At 42.3% G+C, this 20,842-nt stretch overlaps 1 protein-coding gene across 1 annotated transcript in view; it reads left to right on the forward strand.

Annotated features, from left to right (window-relative positions):
• PLEKHG7 (pleckstrin homology and RhoGEF domain containing G7) overlaps positions 1-19,161 on the forward strand; it is a 61,504-nt gene extending 42,343 nt beyond the window's left edge. Inside the window, 6 exon segments of the mRNA XM_053722159.1 lie at positions 141-249; positions 5,933-6,011; positions 13,082-13,236; positions 17,892-17,947; positions 17,950-17,991; positions 18,989-19,161. Coding sequence (XP_053578134.1) covers positions 141-249; positions 5,933-6,011; positions 13,082-13,236; positions 17,892-17,947; positions 17,950-17,991; positions 18,989-19,096 — 549 coding nt within the window. The 3' untranslated portion in view covers positions 19,097-19,161.
• The last annotated feature ends 1,681 nt before the right edge of the window (positions 19,162-20,842 follow it).

Genomic DNA, 20,842 nt, shown 5'->3' on the forward strand with positions numbered 1-20,842 from the left:
TTCTGAGCAGTTTTCCATTCTTTCCCATTCTCAGGCCCACCTTCCAGCATTTCCTAATGTTGCAAACCTTCTAGGTAAAATGTGCTGCCCCGGTTCCTGGAATATGTTCTCTTTTAATCACTAACAATATCTCTGTGATTTTTCTCTCCTTGTTTTGCCTGAAACATATTTTTAATGAACACATGGCAGAAAACATCTTGTCACCAGCCACCAGACAACTTTTCTATGAAGGAAAATTAACTCTTGCAGGCAAATAGCTGCTTCCTTTAAAAATTCAACATCCTTGTGGGGCGCCTGGGTGGCGCAGTTGGTTAAGCGTCCAACTTCAGCCAGGTCACGATCTCGCGGTCCGTGAGTTCGAGCCCCGAGTCAGGCTCTGGGCTGATGGCTCAGAGCCTGGAGCCTGTTTCCGATTCTGTGTCTCCCTCTCTCTCTGCCCCTCCCCCGTTCATGCTCTGTCTCTCTCTGTCCCAAAAATAAATAAACGTTGAAAAAAAAATTAAAAAAAAATTCAACATCTTTGGGGGCACCTGGGTGGCTCAGTCAGTTAAGCATTCAACTTGGGTCATGATCTCATGGTTTGTGGGTTGGAGCCCCATGTCGGGCTCTGTGCTGACAGCTTGGAGCCTGGAGACTGCTTCAGATTCTGTATCTCTTTCTCTCTCTGCCCCTCTCCCACTTGTGCTCTGTCTCTCTCTCAAAAATAAATAAACATTAAAACAAAAATTTTTTTGATTCAACATCTATGCTATCTTGTAACTTGTCCAATCATTACTAATTGAAGTGTGGGAGGAATCGCATTTGCTCTGTATGGCTGAGGCAATGGAAAATGTGGATCAGAGCATCCTAGGGACTCATGCAGACTCTGGCTTGATCAAAGACTTCACAGCATAACTAGCTCCAGGCCCTCCATTTTCTCCCTATGAAATGGGATGACCATAAGGCCGTTGTTAAAATGAAGTAATATACATGAAGAGCTTAGCTCATGGTCTGAAATACTGTAAACACTCGACATCACCTGTTATCATCATCATTTTACTCCCCCAGTGACTGGGGCGGCCACCCTGTCAATTGGGACCCTATTATGTAATACACGCTGTGCTAGGTAGATACCATTGGAGAATATAAAGTAATTGTTCTGTATAATCCTTTCCCTCTGGCTGAGAAGCTCTGCCATAATGAGCAGACCTGCAGCGTAAGTTCAGAAAAGCTAAGAGTCTGTGAAGCTGGCGTACTGGGGTGGTCCATGGGGCTGGAGGTGGGTTTGGGGGTATAGAAAGGATAGAGGTCCCTGGAAGGACAGGAGGGATTACATCCCAGATGAGAAGCATGGCAGGAAGAAAGGCTTGGAGGCAGAAGCCACCCGGCAGGTGGAGACTCTAGCAACATGGTTTGAGGTCCAGAGGGCGAGCCCCCGGGGGCTGACTGCCAGGCTGGCTTCCTGGCTCAGCCTGTTGTGCCTGTGTGACCTCGGGCCCCTACAGCAATCCTGCCACACTTCAGTTTCCTCTCTTTGTTGTGAGGATTCAATGAGCTGATGGATAGGCACTCGAAAGAATGGCTGGCACCCAGCCGGTGCTCAGTAAATACTATCATGATCAGAAAGGGCTGCCAGACTGAAATAAGATTTGCATTCACTCATTTATTCATGTCCGCATAGACTCTTGATTAGTCACCTGCTGTGTGTGAAGCCCTGCCGGAAGTGGGGTTGCCTATTTATGGTCATGTGATCCAGGGGGCGGAGCTGGGCGCTCATTCCTTATTGAATACACCCCGTTGAGAATCTCCTCTAATTTAGGGAGAGCGCTAGATGGCAGTTCAGGACACAATGCCCACCTGGCAACTGCCGTTTAGGAAAGATAGACATGCCCAGCAATTGACCTCAAGGGGCCGTTTCATGCATTTTCTCCTTTCAGTGAGTTATGCAGAGAAGTTACACTTAATCCCATGTTATAGGGAAGGAATCTGAGGCTTAGGGAGGTTCTAGAATCGTCCTCAAGGCCACCTGGCTGATTAAATGGCAGAGATCAGACCTGCACCAGGCCACCTCAGCATAGCAGGCTTCCAGAATCACAGCAACTACCTTGGAAACCAAGCAGAGGGACCCAGCCAGAAAACTGCTGGCAACAAGAAGTCATTGAGCTCTTGGATAGAAGCATGATAGGTTTAAAGGGCTGTTGAAGAAAGAGTTATCAGAAGCAAAGCACAAAACGGCACGGAGCTGCAGGAGGGTACCAGAGCACAGAGACCCGCTGCAAATTCCTCAGTGAAGCAGGGTGGGGTGAAAAGAGCTGGGCCTGGGCTTCTCAACTGTTCTCGACCTGCAGGCCACGCCCCTCCCACTTCCTTTCGAAAAGATGACAATTTTCATTTTCTTTGATGTTATCACCACTTTAATAATAATTTTGCATTGTGACAAAACCAAATCAAAGTAATGAAGCAAAACACAGCTCTGTGCTCAAACATGACTCTCCCTCCAAAATCGGCCTCCACCTGGAATTATCAGAGATTTTTATGGACCCCTGCCTTCTATCTACCAAATTCCCAACACTGTAAGGGGCACTGACCTATCCTAAAATGTTAGAAATGGACACAAATAGAAAAAGATAAATGGGAGAGATGTTTCAAAGGCAAAAGCAGGAGGACCTTTTGATGGACAAAGTGGGTGAAGAGGGAACGAGTCGAAGCCGTCCCCGGGTGTCCTAACCTATGTGCTGAAAGGCTGGTTGAGCAACACTGAGACTGGCGGAGAGAGTGGGTCAGAGAGTCAGTTTTGAGGCTCGGGTTTGGGCATCATGAGAAGTCAGGTGGAACCTGGAGGACATGCCCATGACCATCTCTCGGTGAAGAGCCACGTGAAGATGTGCATTCACACGTCATGTGGGAGCGAGGTGTTTGTCGTGGAAACCTGGATGGGATGCTGGCTCTGCCATCCCTGGGAAATCGCTTTTTCTGTGTGGTCCAAGACGAGTCACCGGCATGTCTCCATTCTAGCCGGGGGGAAGTGGAAAGGGGGACAGGAGATCAGAGCCTTGCTGTTTAAGGACATGGCCCAGAAGCTGCACACTTTTGTTCATGTTCATTGGTCAGATTTAGTCGCTTGGTCATATTTAACTATAGGGGAGCTTGGAGATGTAGTATTTATTGGAAATGGACATGTACCCACTAAAACTCAGAAATGCTGCTACTACAAAGGAGGGGTGAAAAGTTTTTGAGGGACAACCAGCAAGCAGTCTTTGCCACAACTTGATTTGCAAAAAGTAAGTTTCGTAGTGATGAAATACAATTTTTAAAAAATATTCAAGGACAGGGGTGCCTCGGTGGCTCAGTTTGTTAAGCATGCAACTTCAGCTTGGGTCATGATCTCATGGTTCATGGGTTCGGGCCCCACACCTGGCTCTGTGCTGACAGCTCGAAGCCTAGAGCCTGCTTCAGATTCCGTATCACCCTCTCTCTCTGCCCCTCCACCATTCATGCTCCCTGTCTCCCAAAAATGAATAAATGTTAAAAAAATTTTTTTTAATTTCTTTTTAATGTTTATTTATTTTTGAGAGAGAGACAGAGCATGAAGGGGGAGCGGCAGAGAGAGAGGGAGACACAGAATCTGAAGCAGGCTCTGAGCTGTCAGCACAGAGCCCAATGCAGGGCTTGAACCCGCAAACTGCGAGATCATGACCTGAGACGAAGTCAAACACTTAACCAACTGAGCCACCCAGGCGCCCCAAATTTTTTTTTAAAAAATTCAAGGATAGGGGCACCTGCGTGGCTCAGTTGGTTAAGCATCTGACTCTTGATTTCAGCTTAGGTCATGATCTCATCATTAGTGAGATTGAGCCCCACATTGGGCTCTGTGCTGAGTGGGGAGCCTGCTTGGGATTCTCTCTCTCCCTCTCTCTCTCTCTGCACTGCCCTCACTCATGCTCTCTGTCTGTCTCAAAATAAATAAACATTTAAAAAATATATTCAAGGACAATTCCAGATTGAATAAAATATCTGAGGGGCGCCTGGGTGGCGCAGTCGGTTAAGCGTCCGACTTCAGCCAGGTCACGATCTCACGGTCCGTGTGTTCGAGCCCCGCGTCAGGCTCTGGGCTGATGGCTCAGAGCCTGGAGCCTGTTTCCGATTCTGTGTCTCCCTCTCTCTCTGCCCCTCCCCCATTCATGCTCTGTCTCTCTCTGTCCCAAAAATAAATAAATGTTGAAGGGGCAACTGGGTGGCGCAGTCGGTTAAGCGTCCGACTTCAGCCAGGTCACGATCTCGCAGTCTGTGAGTTCGAGCCCCACGTCGGGCTCTGGGCTGATGGCCCAGAGCCTGGAGCCTGTTTCCGATTCTGTGTCTCCCTCTCTCTCTGCCCCTCCCCTGTTCATGCTCTGTCTCTCTCTGTCCCAAAAATAAATAAATGTTGAAAAAAAAATTTTTTAAATAAATAAATAAATAAACGTTGAAAAAAATTAAAAAAAAAATCTGATATGCAAATATAGAATCTTTCCTCTAAACTTAAAAGAGAGGAGAAAATAGAATTGAATTCTAAATATTTTATCTACCAACTTAACCTTAAGCCACATAGTTTCCTGGGCTTACAGCACCTGAGAAAGAACTCCTAGACTAATAATATTAATTAACTTTTTAATTAATTTACTTATTTTTCTTATATTTATTTTAAACATATGTTACATCTGCCTCTGAATGGACTGCTTTTTCCTCTGAAATCATTTATATTTAACCATTTATTTTTCTAATTTCTAAGGGATAGTGTAGAATAGGGAGGGGCAATTCCTCATTTTATTATTTTTTTAAGTTTATTTGTTTAGTTTGAGAGAGACAGAGTGGGGGTGGGGCAGAGGGAGAGAGACAGAATCCCAAGCAGACTGCAAGTTGTCAGCGCAGGGCCCAACTCGAGGCTCGAACTCATGAACCGTGAGATCATGACCTGAGCGGAAACCAAGAGTCAGACGCTTAACCGACTGAGCTACCCAGGCGCCCCTCCCCATTCTATTTGATTTCTCTTCTACTACTATCCCTTTCTTAGGGAAAAATATAAAAGGCCATTTGCTTTAAGTAACTATGAAAAGTGATACCAGAAAAGTTTATAAATATAAAGCTACATGAAGAACGTTTAAACATGGATGGACACACTGCAAAACTCGAGGGGCAGGTCGCTTTACTGACTGTCTTAATCAGCTAGCGCTGTCATAACAAAATACCACAGACGGGGCCACTGTAAGGACAGCAATTTATTTCTCCCAGTTCTGGAGGCTGGGAGTGCTTGATCAAGTTCCCGGCCAATTCAGTGACTGATGAGGGCTCTCTTCTCAGCTTGCAGATGGCCTCACTCTCAGTGCCCACACGTGGCAGAGAGAATCGGCTGGCTTGTACATCCTCTTGCGACGGCACTAATCCTAATGGACCAGGGCTCCACCCTTATGCCCTCACTTCATTTTACTTACCCCTCGTAAATCCACATTGGAGGTTAGGGCTACAACATATGAGTTGGGGGAGTGGGCGGGGGACACAATTCAGCTCACAACAATAATAAAATGCCTTTTTTTCTAGTCAAGTATACCTTGGCCAATGACCACCCGGATGGGTCGAGAGGCGAAAATATTGCAAATTCCATTAGTGGATAGATGTGTCCTAGGTTTAGCTGAAACCATTGCAAATACCAACTGAGTTTCCTTGGATCCACATGAAATACATCACAAATACAATGTCTTTAAAGGCGGAAGCATGGGCTCACATCAAGTCTCTGCTTGAGGGGGAAATCGGTTTAACAGTAATGCAATTTTCTGATCCACATGATTGGAGTTTCCCAAGCTGCAAGCCTCCTGTGCCCTGACACTGCCCTGTCTTGCTTTCTAAGGGATTCTTTGATTCAAAAAACACCACCTTCTGCATACTATTTCCAGCCCCAATTACACCTTTTTCTCCTCAGAAAGCACAAGATTCCTGGGTGTTTATATGTTTCTCTTTGATGATTTCCTCTTAGTTGTGAAAACTAATTGCAACAAAAAGGTAAAATGCTGTTATTTCTAAATAAGTCTGCTAAATTAGCTTAGAAATATTTCTAAATAAGTTGTGTTAAAAAATATAGAAGATTGTTATACATAAGATTGGATTTCATCCTCTAAAAAATGGAGGCATGATGAAATGGAAGCATCCTCTAAAAAATGGAGGCTTTTTTTAGTCTTGCAGCTCTGAACTGAAAAACAATACCAAAAGCAAATTACATTTCTTGAAGATGTCAAAGAATGCACACATTTTTAGAACGACTTCGTCTGTGTACTAGTGAGGTAAGTCCCAGAAGCCTGGACTTTTGGCCTCACCTGCCTAAGCAAATGAAACAAATGAAAACAAACCACTTTCATTCATGGTGGCCTTTGTCCACCACGGTGGCCTTGCTGGGATAGCAATGCGCATCAGTGCCTGCCCAGGTTGTCCGCCACAGCAAAAGCAGCTGCTGTCCTGTGCCGAGGTGATCTCCATCCCTCATTCTGATTTGAAAGCTCACGGGGGTTCTGAGAAATGACGATTTGGGAGCCAGGGGTGGGAGAGAGTCCCGAGATCTCAGTGCCTACTTGTATATAAGAGCTGCAGAAGCCAATTCATGGCTGGCTGCATCACAAAAGTGTGGGGGGGGGGGGGCTAATGCCACAAAATCTCTTCTGAGAACAGGGATTTTTCCCATCACTTAAGTGTTGATGGTTACCACGATGGTTGTTGTTACCGCACGTTAAGCCACGGCCTCGGGGTCTACCAAAGGCTTTCTGATCTCCCCCTTCCCAGTGTGCGCCAAGTGGTAGCGGGAGGGGGGCCTCCTCAAAGGCTCTCAGACACCTGCCCTTAGAGTGGGGAGGAGGAGCTACGGTCTGTCTTAGGTCCTCGGAGATGTCCACTGTTGTTTCATTCTGCCTCTTTACCAAATGACTAGCTTTGCACAGATATAAGATCGCGAACTAGATAGTTCACATCTTTTAATAACCTAAGCTTCTAGGCAGCATGGTGGTAAGCTGCGCTAAATAATTTAAGGCTCTTTAAGCAATAAAATAGATACCCATTAATCAATCTATGAATAGCTGATCGGTGTTTGGGAAGGGAACGGTGCCACAAAATATGAAGAGTCACAGTTTGGAAGGTCGGATGGCCTCCTATTTTAAGCTACCCAGACCATCCTATCTGAATAAGTCAAGCCCTAAAAAATCTCTATCCCCTTCACAAACCTTGACACGAACACAGCTTGCTTTCACTTCAAATAGTGGCAGAAATGAGAGCAAGTGAACGAATGGCAGCCCATATTAACCACAAGCTAATATGGTTTCATGCTTCACAACCGGATTCCAAAACAAAGAATGGTATGTTTTAAATTCCTCTATTTTTTCCTCTTTGCTATTTGATGCACAATAAATGTCGTGCAAATCACAATCTTTGACATTCTTTTTAAAAAACTCAGCATCTTACATTCAGCGTCTTAAATAATTCAATTATTTACAAATAATAGGCATGGAATCTATTTATCAGTGTTAGATTCCACGGATGGATGGAGTTGGCCAAAATGGGGCTCCCCTTTCTGATTCATCTAACATAGTACTAGAGAGACTGGAACTGAAAATCTTCCCACTCATGTGATGGAAATTTAAATGTTTCCCAGTCATGGACCTCACCCATTATTTATACAGACAATTAAACTTGGAGACCTGGAACACTATGTACTTTACGGCTTTAAATCACTATGTATTGATGGAAGGCTTTTGTGTGTCTCGCGTCCATGAAATACAGCCAGACCAACACTAAACCATCCTACGCACCTAGAAAACTGATTGGAGAATTAACACAACAATCTGCACAAGCTGAACCACAGAATTCAGCAGGTACGTGGCGCGGAGAAGTGAACTTGGGGAGCGAGAAGGTGCAGGAAGGGAGGTACTTTTGCGAGTGGAGAGAGGATGGAAACTGGGTGGGGTGGGGGGGTGGAAAATACGGGAAAGGCACCCCTCCCCAAAAGCAGCTGGAGAGAAAGTAGAAAATTGGAAACAGGCACAGGGACTAAACTAAAAAGGGAGAAAGAAGGAAGGAGAGGGTTTAAATTCCATTAAGACTGTAAACAAGGGGAGCGCAAAGGCTGCAACTCCACAGCTCCATACCTGGAGGCGCTCTGGTGGGAAGGGCAAATCCCCAGGAACAGAGTGGGGTCCGGGAGGTTCTCGGGCCACACAGGGAAAAGCAGTTCCACTGCTGGAAGGACATTTGGTAGAGACTGTTGAAGCCACCTGGTCCCAGCAGACCCCAGAAAACGGCCACATTCACTGGTGCTGGAACAAGGTCCTTAAGGGTGAAGCCTGGTGCCCGATGTGTGTTGTGATTGTCTATAATCCCTGACGCGCTGCTGCAACACTATGTCGCGAACTTTTTCTGAGGTGGGCTGGCACCTGGCCATAGTCCTGGGGCACCGACAGCAGCAGGGTCCAGCGGGCATTCCTGGGTGCAACCAGCATTCGGCCATTGCTCATTCAGCCATTGCTCAGTGAGACCCTCCCGCAGAGGGGCGGAACGGGTCAAAGCCGCAGTCCTTCGGAAGTAAGGGGCCGGGAAAAACAGCCGCATCTGAGACAAAACTCAGGACAGAAGTGTTGCCTGGGGCCTGGTCACAGAGAGTGAAAAAGCAGGGAGTGGATGAAAGCTGAAGACAGAGGACGGGTCCGCGATTGCTGATCCTGGAGAACAGACTGGGTAACTGAGTGGCGCCATTTTTCACCGCCCCCGCGCAAGCGCATACGCACCTATGAGCGCCGCAACAATCCACCCCAGTAGGCTAGCAGCGCCATCTAGTGGAGAGCGACGCCGTTACACTGAGCCCCGCCCAACCGGGCCAACTTTGATCTTCAAGGACACAAGTCTCACTGCCTGCTTAGTTTATCAACTATAAAGCACGGACTTTAAACTATAAAACACTATAAAACACTGACTATGAAACACTGACTTCTAGGGGAAAACGAAGTAATTTCAGTCCTACTTCAGTCTGTTAATAGGTCCATCTATTCAATTTTCTTTTTTTTTCTCTTAAACTTATTTTTCTTGAATACAGAAAGAAAAAATTCATTTTTATTTTCAATTTTTACTAAAAATATTTTTCTTTAATTTTTATTACTATATTTTTTACTTTTGTGTAAATTTTTTCAAATTCTATTTTACTTCCATTATTTTATTTTAGTCTACTTCAGTGTATTCACCTTTTCAAATTTTCAAACGATCTCCTTTTTTTTCCTTTTCTTTTTTCTTTTTCTTTTTTCTTTTTCTCATTTCTTTTTTTTCTTGAATGCAGAAAGAGAAAAACTTCATTTTTACCTTCAACTTCTATTAAAAATATTTTTCTTTACTTTTTTACATATTTTTTGCTTTTATGTAAATTCTTTCAAATTCTATTTTACTTCCATCATTTTATTTTAGTCTACTACAGTGTATTCACTTTTTCAAATTTTCAAACGATTTGCTTTTTTCCTTTTTTTCTTTTTTCTCTTTTTTCTCTTTCTCATTTCTTTTCTTTTTCTTGAATATAGAAAAAGAAAAAATTCATTTTTATTTTTAATTTTTAATAAAAATATTTTTCTTTAATTTTTTTCTACTACATTCTTTACTTCTGTATATATTTTTTCAAATTCTATTTTACCTCCATCATCTCATTTTAGTCTACTTCAGTGTATTCATTTTTTCAAATTCTCAAACGATTTCCTTTTTTTTCTCCCCTCCCCCAATTTTTTTTCTCTAATCTGTCAAAGCACTTTCAACACCCAGACCAAAACACTCTTAGGATCTAGCATCATTTATTCGATTTGTGTGTGTGTGTGTGCGTGTGTGTGTGTGTGTTTAATTTTTTTATTTTAATTTTTCTACCTCATTAATTCCTTTACTCCCTTCAAAATGACAAAACGAAGGAATTCACCCCAAAAGAAAGAGCATGAAGAAATGACAGCCAGGGATTTAACCAACACAGATACAAACAAGATATCTGAACCAGAATTTAGAATCACAATAATAAGAATACTAGCTGGAGTCGAAGATAGATTAGAATCCCTTTCTGCAGAGATAAAAGAAGTAAAAAATAGCCATAATGAAATTAAAAATGCTATAACTGAGCTGCAATCATGGATGGATGCAGCGGTGGCAAGGATGGATGAGGCAGAACAGAGAATCAGCGATATAGAGGACAAGTTTATAGAGAACAGTGAAGCAGAAAAAAAGAGGGAGATTAAGGCAAAAGAGAATGATTTAAGAATTAGAGAAATCAGTGACTCATCAAAAAGGAATAACGTCAGAATCCTAGGGGTCCCAGAAGAGGAAGAGGAAAACTTCCAAACTCTTTCTATGAAGCCAGCATTACCTTGATTCCAAAACCAGACAAAGACCCCACTAAAAAGGAGAACTACAGACCAATTTCCCTGATGAACATGGATGCAAAAATCCTCAACGAGATATTAGCCAACCGGATCCAACAATACATTAAAAAAATTATTCACCATGACCAAGTGGGATTTATACCTGGGATGCAGGGCTGGTTCAATATCCACAAAACAATTAACGTGATTCATCACATCAATGAAAGAAAGGACAAGAACCATATGATCCTCTCAATAGATGCAGAGAAAGCATTTGACAAAATACAGCATCCTTTCTTGATAAAAACCCTCAAGAAAGTAGGGAGAGAAGGAGCATAACTCGAGATCATAAAAGCTATATATGAACGACCCAATGCTAATATCATCCTCAATGGGGAAAAACTGAGAGCTTTCCCCCTAAGGTCAGGAACAAGACAGAGATGTCCACTCTTGCCACTGTTATTTAACATAGTGCTGGAAGTCTTAACCTCTGCAATCAGATAACACAAAGAAATAAAAGGCATCCAAATCAGCCAGGAGGAAGTCATACTTTCTTCTGCGCAGATGGCATGATACTTTATATGGAAAACCCAAAAGATTCCACCAAAAAACTGCTAGAATTGGTTCATGAATTCAGCAAAGTTGCAGGATATAAAATCAATGCACAGAAAACGGTTTCATTTCTCTGCTTCAACAATGAAGTGACAGAAAAAGAAATCAAGGAATCGATTCCATTTACAGTTGCACCAAAAGCCATAAAATACCTAGGAATAAGTCTAACCAAAGAGGTGAAAAATCTATACACTGAAAACTATAGAAAGCTTATGAAAGAAATTGAAGAAGACACACAAAAAATGGAAAAAAGATTCCATGCTCCTGGATAGGAAGAACAAATATTGTTACAATATTGATACTACCCAAAGCAATCTGCATATTCAATGCAATCCCTATCAAAATAACACCAGCATTCTTCAGAGAGCTAGCACAAATAATCCTAAAATTTTTATGGAACCAGAAAAGACCCCCAATAGCCAAAGCAGGAGGCATCACAATCCCAGACTTCAAGCTATATTACAAAGCTGTAATCATCAAGACAGTATGGTACTGGCACAAGAACAGACACTCAGATCAGTGGAACAGAATAGAGAACCCAGAAACAGACCCACAAACGTGTGGCCAACTAATCTTTGACAAAGCGGGAAAGAATATCCAATGGAATAAAGACAGTCTCTTCAGCAAGTAGTGCTGGGAAAACTGGACAGCGACATGCAGAAGAATGAACCTGGACCACTTTCTTACACCATACACAAAAAAAAAAAACCCTCAAAATGGATGAAAGACCTAAATGTAAGACAGGAAGCCATCAAAATCCTTGAGGAGAAAGCAGGCAAAAACCTCTTTGATCTTGGCCACAGCAACTTCTTACTCAACACGTCTCTGGAGGCAAGGGAAACAAAAACAAAAATGAACTACTGGGACCTCATCAAGATAAAAAATCTTCTGCACAATGAAGGAAACAATCAGTAAAACTAAAAGGCAACCAACAGAATGGGAGAAGATATTTGCAAATGACATATCGGATAAAGGGTTAGTATCCAAAATCTATAAAAAACTTATCCAACTCAACACCCAAAAAACAAATAATCCAGTGAAGAAATGGGCAAAAGACATGAATAGACACTTCTCTAAAGAAGACATCCAGATGGCCAACTGACACGTGAAAAAATGCTCAACATCACTCATCATCAGGGAAACACAAATCAAAACCACAAGGAGATACCACCTCACGCCTGTCAGAATGGCTAACATTAACAACTCGGGCAACAACACATGTTGGCGAGGATGCGGAGAAAGAGGATCTCTTTTGCGTTGTTGGTGGGAATGCAAGCTGGTGCAGCCACTCTGGAAAACAGTATGGAGGTTCCTCAAAAAACTAAAAATAGAACTACCCTACGACCCAGCAATTGCACTACTAGGCAATTGCTTGTATCCATGGGATACAAGTGTGCTATTTCAAAGGGACACATGCACCCCCATGTTTATAGCAGCACTATCCACAATAGCCAAAGTATAGAAAGAGCCCAAATGTCTATCGATGGATGAATGGATAAAGAAGAGGTGGTAAATATATACACAATGGAGTATTACTCAGCAATCAAAAAGAATGCAATCTTGCCATTTGCAACTACGTGGGTGGAACTGGAGGGTATTATGCTAAGTGAAATTAGTCAGAGAAAGACAAAAATCCTATGACTTCACTCATATGAGGACTTTAAGAGACAAAACAGATGAACTTAAGGGAAGGGAAACAAAAATAATATAAAAACAGGGAGGGGACAAAACAGAAGAGACTCATAAATATGGAGAACACACTGAGGGTTACTGGAGGGGTTGTGGGAGGAGGGATGGGCCAAATGGGTAAGGGGCACTAAGGAATCTACTCCTGAAATCATTGTTGCACTATATGCTAAGTAATTTGGATGTAAATTTTAAAAAATAAAATAAAATTTAAAAAAAATACATGGTATGAAATAAATAAATAAATAAATAAATACACTATGTATTGGAGGGAAGTGCTTTTCAAGATCCAGAAAGAATCGTTAGCTGGGGTTTAAGCAATTGTTTCTAAAAATTGATTTGGTTAAGGACGCACCTTAGGTATGTGCATCAGTGTTGATTTCCTATTTATTGCATTATTTTCTTCTTTACTTTGGGAAACTTGGAGGTTCAGGCACTGGTTTAATGTGTCCTTCGCTTACTGCTGAGCCGTGAACAGTAATAAAAGAGGGTGGTTCGTGTATGGTACTTGATCAGCCCATTCCACTAGACCGATTGGTGGTCAAAAGTGTCGATCCACTCCACATGTCTGGCATGTGTCTATTTTCATCAGTCAGCTTAGCTGTTTGCCATCATGGATTTTATATTGACCTTGTTTTGGTAATAAGACATGAATCCAATTTAAATCTTCGTAAGATACAACGCCTGGTTCCTATGTGACTAGTACTCACTCTACGAATTAATTCTGAAAAAACTGTTGGACTTGGTTTCCAGTGCTTGGATAACTCAACTCTACCACTCACTAACTGTGGCTTTTTTTTTTTAATGTTTATTATTTTTTTTTTTATTTTTTTAAAAAAAAATTTTTTTTTTTCAACGTTTATTTATTTTTGGGACAGAGAGAGACAGAGCATGAACGGGGGAGGGGCAGAGAGAGAGGGAGACACAGAATCGGAAACAGGCTCCAGGCTCTGAGCCATCAGCCCAGAGCCTGACGCGGGGCTCGAACTCACGGACCGCGAGGTCGTGACCTGGCTGAAGTCGGACCGACTGCGCCACCCAGGCGCCCCTAATGTTTATTATTTTTGAGAGAGAGAGAGAGAGAGAGAGAGAGAGAGAGAGTGAGCAGGAAAGGGGCAGCAAGGGAGACCCAGAATCCGGAAGCAGGCTCCAGGCTCTGAGCTGTCAGCACAGAGCCCAGCGTGGGGTTCGAACCCACAAACTGTGAGATCATGAACTGAGCCGAAGGTGGAGGCTTAACCGACTGAGCCACCCAGGGGCCCCAACTGTGGGTTTTTTTTTAGTCCCATAGCTCTGAACTGAAAAACAATACCAAAAGCAAATTCCATTTCTTACGGATGTCAAGAAAGGCGAGGCATTTGAATCTTCTCGGCCACAGATTTCTCCTGGTGAAATAAGAATATCTACCTCCGTGGTCAGGAGAGTGAGATGGAATAACGCCTGTAAAGCACTCAATACACTATTATCAGTATTTTGATATCATTATTAGTACAATTGGTATTGTTAAAGCACTGGTAAACAATGATGTGCCTGCCTTACAAGTCTAAGATGTTATAATAGCTCTGTGGACAGAAATATGTCAGAAATGAAGATATATAGATATATAGATATATAGATATATAGATAGAGAGAGAGAGAGAGAGAGATGCGCACGTGCACATAAAAATGTAGGTGTATATGTCAAAAATACATATCATCTTATTCATTTGCTCAAGCATTCCGTGAGTGTCTCCTGAGAACCAGGCACTCTGTGGGCACCCTGGAGTTAGAAAGACAAGAAACAGCCCTTGTTTTGGGGGGAGTCCTCAGAATAATCAAAGATCAATAGTAAACCCTGATGTGGAAGCCCTGGGACTCAGTTTCCTCAGTGCTGGGGGAATGGCCTGTGTTCAGAAGGAAGCAGAAGGGGATTCTGCCCCACGTACAGGCTCCTAGGAGACCTGCTGAAGCCAGGCTGGCGGGGGTGAGGGGATCACCTTTCTGTCCTAAGGGAGGAGCAGGAAAAAACAGGAGCACTACCCATGGTTCTCAACTCCCAAACCAGCAGCCAAGCCCAGAGCTTTACTGACAAGCGTAGGGTGACCTTAAACACGGTGGAGAAACACTACACAGTGAATGAATGAAAACACACCTGAATAATAATAATGGCAAACATTGACATCGTTGTGTTATGTAACCAAGTTATATATGTCAATGCTTTGCATGTTAACTCATGAGTGGAAGCAAACTTTCCCCAAGAGCAGATGGGCTCCACGAAGAGGCAACATCTAGAACCCGAGCCTTCTCCCCTCTTGTCTGTTCTTTCCACTTCTGGGATTTGCTGAAACGTGACCTGCGCAGGCTGAAAGGCCTCGTATTTGAATCGACTGTGACCCCTTGGGGTCTGTGTAAGCTGAAGTCTGCCTAAGGCCAGAAGACATTTCTAGAGGAAATGTCCCCTTAAAAGGGGAGCAAAGCCTTTGTCCGTGAGTGTGCTCCCCAGCCCCATCCCTGCCACTGCCCCCGGGGAGCCCCCCCTCCCTGGTCAGCGATGGCAGAGGGGGTGTTGATAGGCAGAGACTCAGCACAGGGGCCCAGAAGTACTTTTGTCTGCTTGCTTAGTTTACTTTTTCATGGGGAAAAATGCCATCACCAGAGGCCATCCTAGGGCAGGAAATTTTTGTCACTCCAGCGGCCACAGTCAGAAGGTGGTAAACGGACTTGAGGGCAGGAGGCTGTCAGAACCCCAGGGCAGGAGTGGAAGCGGCTTACTTAGGCTGGGGGCTCAGGTTAGTGTCGGCCCTGCCGGCTTTAGGAACTCGACTTTCTGGGAAATCTCACATCCCTGGATTACCTTGGGAGATGCAGGTTTTTTCTTCTCTATTCCTTTTTTTTTTTTTTTTAATAAAAACTATCTTTTTTTAAAGCTGTGTTTCCACCATTTTTTTGTTATTTTCTAATTTGTTACTACCATCTCGTCTTCTATACATTCATGTATTTTTTTCCTCATTCCTCTCATCTATTATTTTGACTGTCCAGATAGTACATGAACCAAAATAGCTGTAGGATGGGAGAGAATAAAGGGCTAAAAAAGAAGAGATGGGGCTTTGGAGTGATTGACAACCTAGTTTCAAATCCCGGCTGTATCATTTGCAAGCTGTGTGACCTGGGGAAAATGAAATCTGCTTCCTTATTCGTAAGTAGGAACTAGATGACTTACTCAGTTGCTGTGTGGTTTAAATGATACAAAAAGGAGGGGAAAAAATACACAGTGCCCAGAAATAAGGATTTAATAAATGGTGTCAGTTGTATTAATTATTGTTAATTGCTATATTAGAATGTCAGGCAAGAAAAAGGGCGATTCTTGACCACATATTTTCTCTCCTCGTTTTATTTTACAAGCCTCGCTGGACCAGTTCCCCTGCTTATAATGTTCCCTGTACCCATGTTACAAATCAAGCAGATGACAGATACCTTGAATAATTGAGAACTACAGTTACAATTTTTGAGGATAACGGATTCCAAAATCCAGCCAAGAACAACCACCTCATCTGAAAAGCCTCACTCCCTACAGAATATTTATAAGGAGAAAAATCAAGGGGTAAAACAAATTCACTCAGATCTTTTTTCCCCAGAAAGTCTTTTAATAGTCCTCCCATCTCAGAGAAGCTGACAGAATGTCATGCCCTTAACAGACTTTGTTGTGGTAGAATTTAGGAATTAGGAACTTTAGACTGCTATGAGTATTACCTGTGATACTAAAATAGTTCTTGCAGTTAAGAAAATGAAAGTCTTGGGGCATCTGGGTGGCTCAGTCAGTGAAGCGTCCGACTTTGGCTCAGGTCGTGATCTCGCCGTTCACGAGTTCGAGCCCCACGCCAGGCTCTGTGCTGACAGCTCAGAGCCTGGAGCCTGTTTCAGATTCTGTGTCTCCCTCTCTCTGACCCTCCCCCATTCATGCTCTGTCTCTCTGTCTCAAAAATAAATAAACGTTAAAAAAATAAAATAAATAAAAGAAAGAAAGTCTTGCATTTGCTCTGATTTTGAAATGAGGCCCAACCTCTTCCGGTGAGTCTGAGTTAAACCCACACATTTCATCAAATACAAATAATGACAGGGGACACGCATCAGCTTATGATCCGCCAGGAATAAAAAGTCAGTGCTCTCCTCCTTCTCTCTGAAGTACTCCTTGGTATGACAAGAAGACAAGCCTGGTTTCGTTTTTGTTTGTTCCCACACATAAATTAACTGCATGGACTGCAGAATTTTACTCCCTTTGTTGTATTAGAATTTCAAGGAAGAAGTTTTTATTTTAAAAGCACCTGCCAGGGGCGCCTGGGTGGCTCAGTCGGCTAAGTGTCCGACTTCAGCTCAGGTCATGATCTCGCGGTCTGTGAGTTCGAGCCCCGCATCGGGCTCTGTGCTGACAGCTCGGAGCCTGGAGCCTGCTTCGGATTCTGTGTCTCCCTCTCTCTCTGACCCTCCCCCGTTCATGCTCTGCCTCTGTCTCAAAAATAAATAAATGTTAAAAAAAATGTTTAAAAAAAATATAAAGCACCTGCCACATTAAAAAAAAATACAATAAAACAAAATAAAAACACGAGAATTACTCTCTCAGTATCTCCTGTCATTTCTCTAAGAGACCAGCTAGGTAATGACAGAACAGACTTTCTTTTACAAGCACAGAAACCACACCAACACTTATTTTTGTTTGTTTCACATCTCACATAATTTGTAGATGATGAATTTTGAGTCAATTTTTTGGCCTGTTAATGAAGCACTCAGGAGACTTGGTACTTTTGGTACATCTTACTATGTCTATAACCCTTGCTTCAATGGGATTTCACTTTAACTACAACAGTAACATTTTAAACAGGAGTGGTGGATGAAAGAGACAACAGTTACATTGTTTTCCATCTTTTTATTATCTGTATTTTACATACACACTATCCACCTAGCATGCTAAATTTCTTCTAGAAGGTGCCCATTTTCCATCACATAAGCCATAATTGCATTTCATTAAGCTGCAGAAGTTGTTAGCTAAGGAAGAAAGGGTTCTCATATTTAAGTGGGCTCTCTTTGGACATGGTAGTGAAGTCTTGCTCTCGGAATCAATTCTCTTTTTTTGTTTGTTATCTACATAAACTTTCCATATTCATTGAGAATATTCAAAAACTCTAGGTTCTTGTCCTGAGAAACTGGATTTAATATTAAACGATTTCTTTTGCCTATGTAACCTTTTTCTAGCGTTTGGGCTGAGAAATGCTTTCCTTGTACAACATGAAAACAGGTATCGACGGTGTGGACAGCAATGTTCTTATTCCAAACCCAAAGAGAAAATATCAAAGTATGTATCTCAGTTGTGCAGGTTTTGATTCTTCAGACCTGACATAAGGAAGAATCTCCCCCCAAGCCTCTTAAGTAATGGGAAATGGGAAAGTTTGTGTATTTCCTTCGCCGGCTTTGGGAAGGGCAGAGGTTAAGAGGGGGAAGGATGTGGACATCTAGTCCCTATCATGCTCAGAAATCTCAAGAGCTGACCACCTCTTCACACTCACAGAGCCGACACAGCTCCTTCATTTTCGCCTGGAGCAGAACCTCAAGCAGCCTTGGAGTTGCACAGCTTACGTGAAACAATGGGAAAGAACTGCTTTGGATTGCATGATTGACTTTTAAGGTGTTCCGACTGTGAACGTCCTGGTATGCAAATTATGTGACGTCAGCTCAAATGAGGGGCCACCGCAATAACGAACCACCTTTGAAGATACGCAAGTGTTCAGAAAAGAGGCCAGTGTTGACTCAGCTATGGCACTGAGAAGCAGCCACCTGACTGGTTTCTCCATCTTAGAAGTTTTCTTTCCCCAGGAAGGTTTTCATCATGGCAACAACGTAGCCAGACAATTAACGCAGTGTTGCTTTAGCCCTAATAACTCAATTTTCAGGGTCACCTTCCTCAGTCGGCTTTGCAAATTATGCCACTTGTTAAGAACTATTTCCATACAAAATGGAAATTCAAGGAATTCAATTTTCAAACTATTTATATTCTCAGTGCTCGTTTTTCTAGTCATCACGGACTATTATGATTCCCTGATTATTTATAACTCTTTTCCCAACTTCCATACCATTCTCATTTAATCCACTTCCATTTTCACAGATGATTAGAGGTATTTGTGACATATTAAAGAAAACGGGAAACATGCAAGTGTTTCATTAGTCTTCAGTTTTAAAGAGCAAGTCAATAAATACAAAGGAAAATATTAGTCCAAGTATGTGAATAATTGTCAACATTCTCTCCCTATATATTATATATATAGTATATATGTATTATATATGATTCTTAACAGAAAACTTGGATGACACAAATAACAGCAGCAATATCTTGCTTCACCAAGAACCAGGAAACCAAGAAGATATCTTTATTTACATCACCTGCAGAATCCTCTGAAATGTAGGAACCTAAAACAAATGGTGCATTTTTTAGACATTAGGATTAAGGTATTCTTTCATTCAAACTTTTCTAACACTTATTTAGTGATGAGCTAGAAAGAAATGTGCATTTTAAAGGAGTTCCAGAATTTGAGGATTTGAGCTAGGAAAATCCTCATTATAGAGGAATAATGACCGCAACAAATTTGAACTCTGAGGAATTTTTTGGCAGGTATGTAACTGATACCTTATCATGTTTCAGTAGGGCTCGCAAGAGGTTTGAGTGAAGTATGGTGCTATTAGAATTTGTAAAGCGTGAAAGATCAGATGAATGGAGGGTCAGAAGGAAAGCAATGTCCACTGCTTGTGCTCAGTGTGAATTCTAGCATCTCACTTTTGTGTATGTCAATAATGAAACCATATTTCCTACATGGCTCATAAACCAGTCTTAACTGCTTTACAGTCCTACCTCACATGCAATGATAATTCTTTTTTTTTTAACTTTTTTAAATGTTTATTTTTGAGACACAGAGAGAGAGAGAGAAATGAGCAGGGGAGGGGCAGAGGGAGACACAGAATCTGAAGCAGGCTCCAGGCTCCGAGCTGTCAGCACACAGCCCAACGCGGGGCTTGAACTTCCGAACCGTGAGATCATGACCTGAGCTAAAGTTGGATGCTCAACCCACTGAGCCATCCAGGCACCCCTAAAGCGCATTGATAATTCTGATACAACTTTGGTTGCTTTTTTAACAGATTAAGCAATCAATAAGGTCTATATTTAACAGTTTTTAAATACCTATTTGCCAACAGTTTACTTACCTCAGGTATACTTGGTAATACCCTAAATTGAAAGTAGAAAATCCCAGAGATTAAATGCCCTTATTTTAAGGGGGGAAAAAAGCAAGTGTCTGTGCCAGTTTCACCAGTTAACACTTTTATATGGGAGATTTTCATAGAAATAGTTAAGGTAGCTTTCTCTGAACCTCATTTTTTGAGGAATGAACGATGAAGTTTGTCATAAAACCACTTTCTGGTTTGAGTGGTGTGTGTGCTGGCATAGAACAGCCAAGATTATTTGGCAGAAAGCACTTGAAATGTCATTAGAATCTTTATCAAGTAAAAGTAGCTTGAATTATATTGTCATGGTGGAATATACTATTCACTTCATTTAAAAAAACGGATTCTTTTTTTTTTATTATTTAAAAAAAAATTTTTTTTAACGTTTATTTATTTTTGAGACAGAGAGAGACAGAGCATGAACGGGGGAGGGTCAGAGAGAGGGAGACACAGAATCTGAAACAGGCTCCAGGCTCTGAGCTGTCAGCACAGAGCCCGACACGGGGCTCGAACTCACGGACCGCGAGATCGTGACCTGAGCTGAAGTCGGACGCTTAACCGACTGAGCCACTCAGGCGCCCCAAAAAAACGGGTTCTTATAGTCAGATCGTATCAAGAGGAAATCCACAAATTTCAATTTCAGGAATGGTAACTTCCGCAATTTCCAAAAGGGACGTATTACACTTTTCAATTTGAGCTGGAAGATAAGTGATACGTTAACTGATCTCCTTAAGTTGGAGGATGAGACAGAGAGGATGGGGCTTGAGGAAGTCATCACATGCAGTTAATTCTTTGAGGAATACACAGATTTCGCCACAATGCAGCATAAAGGCTCTTGTCCAAGGGCCAAGCACTATTAGAAGGGAGGGGCAGTCTCTATATAATCACTTCAGATATTTATTAAGAATAAGTTGAATTAAAAGGAGAATCTCGAA

The sequence above is a fragment of the Lynx rufus genome, unplaced genomic scaffold (genome assembly GCF_022079265.1).
Source record: "Lynx rufus isolate CCGP_SWC_20201006 ecotype Redwood Valley unplaced genomic scaffold, mLynRuf1.p SCAF_7, whole genome shotgun sequence".
NCBI classification, from domain to species: domain Eukaryota; kingdom Metazoa; phylum Chordata; class Mammalia; order Carnivora; family Felidae; genus Lynx; species Lynx rufus.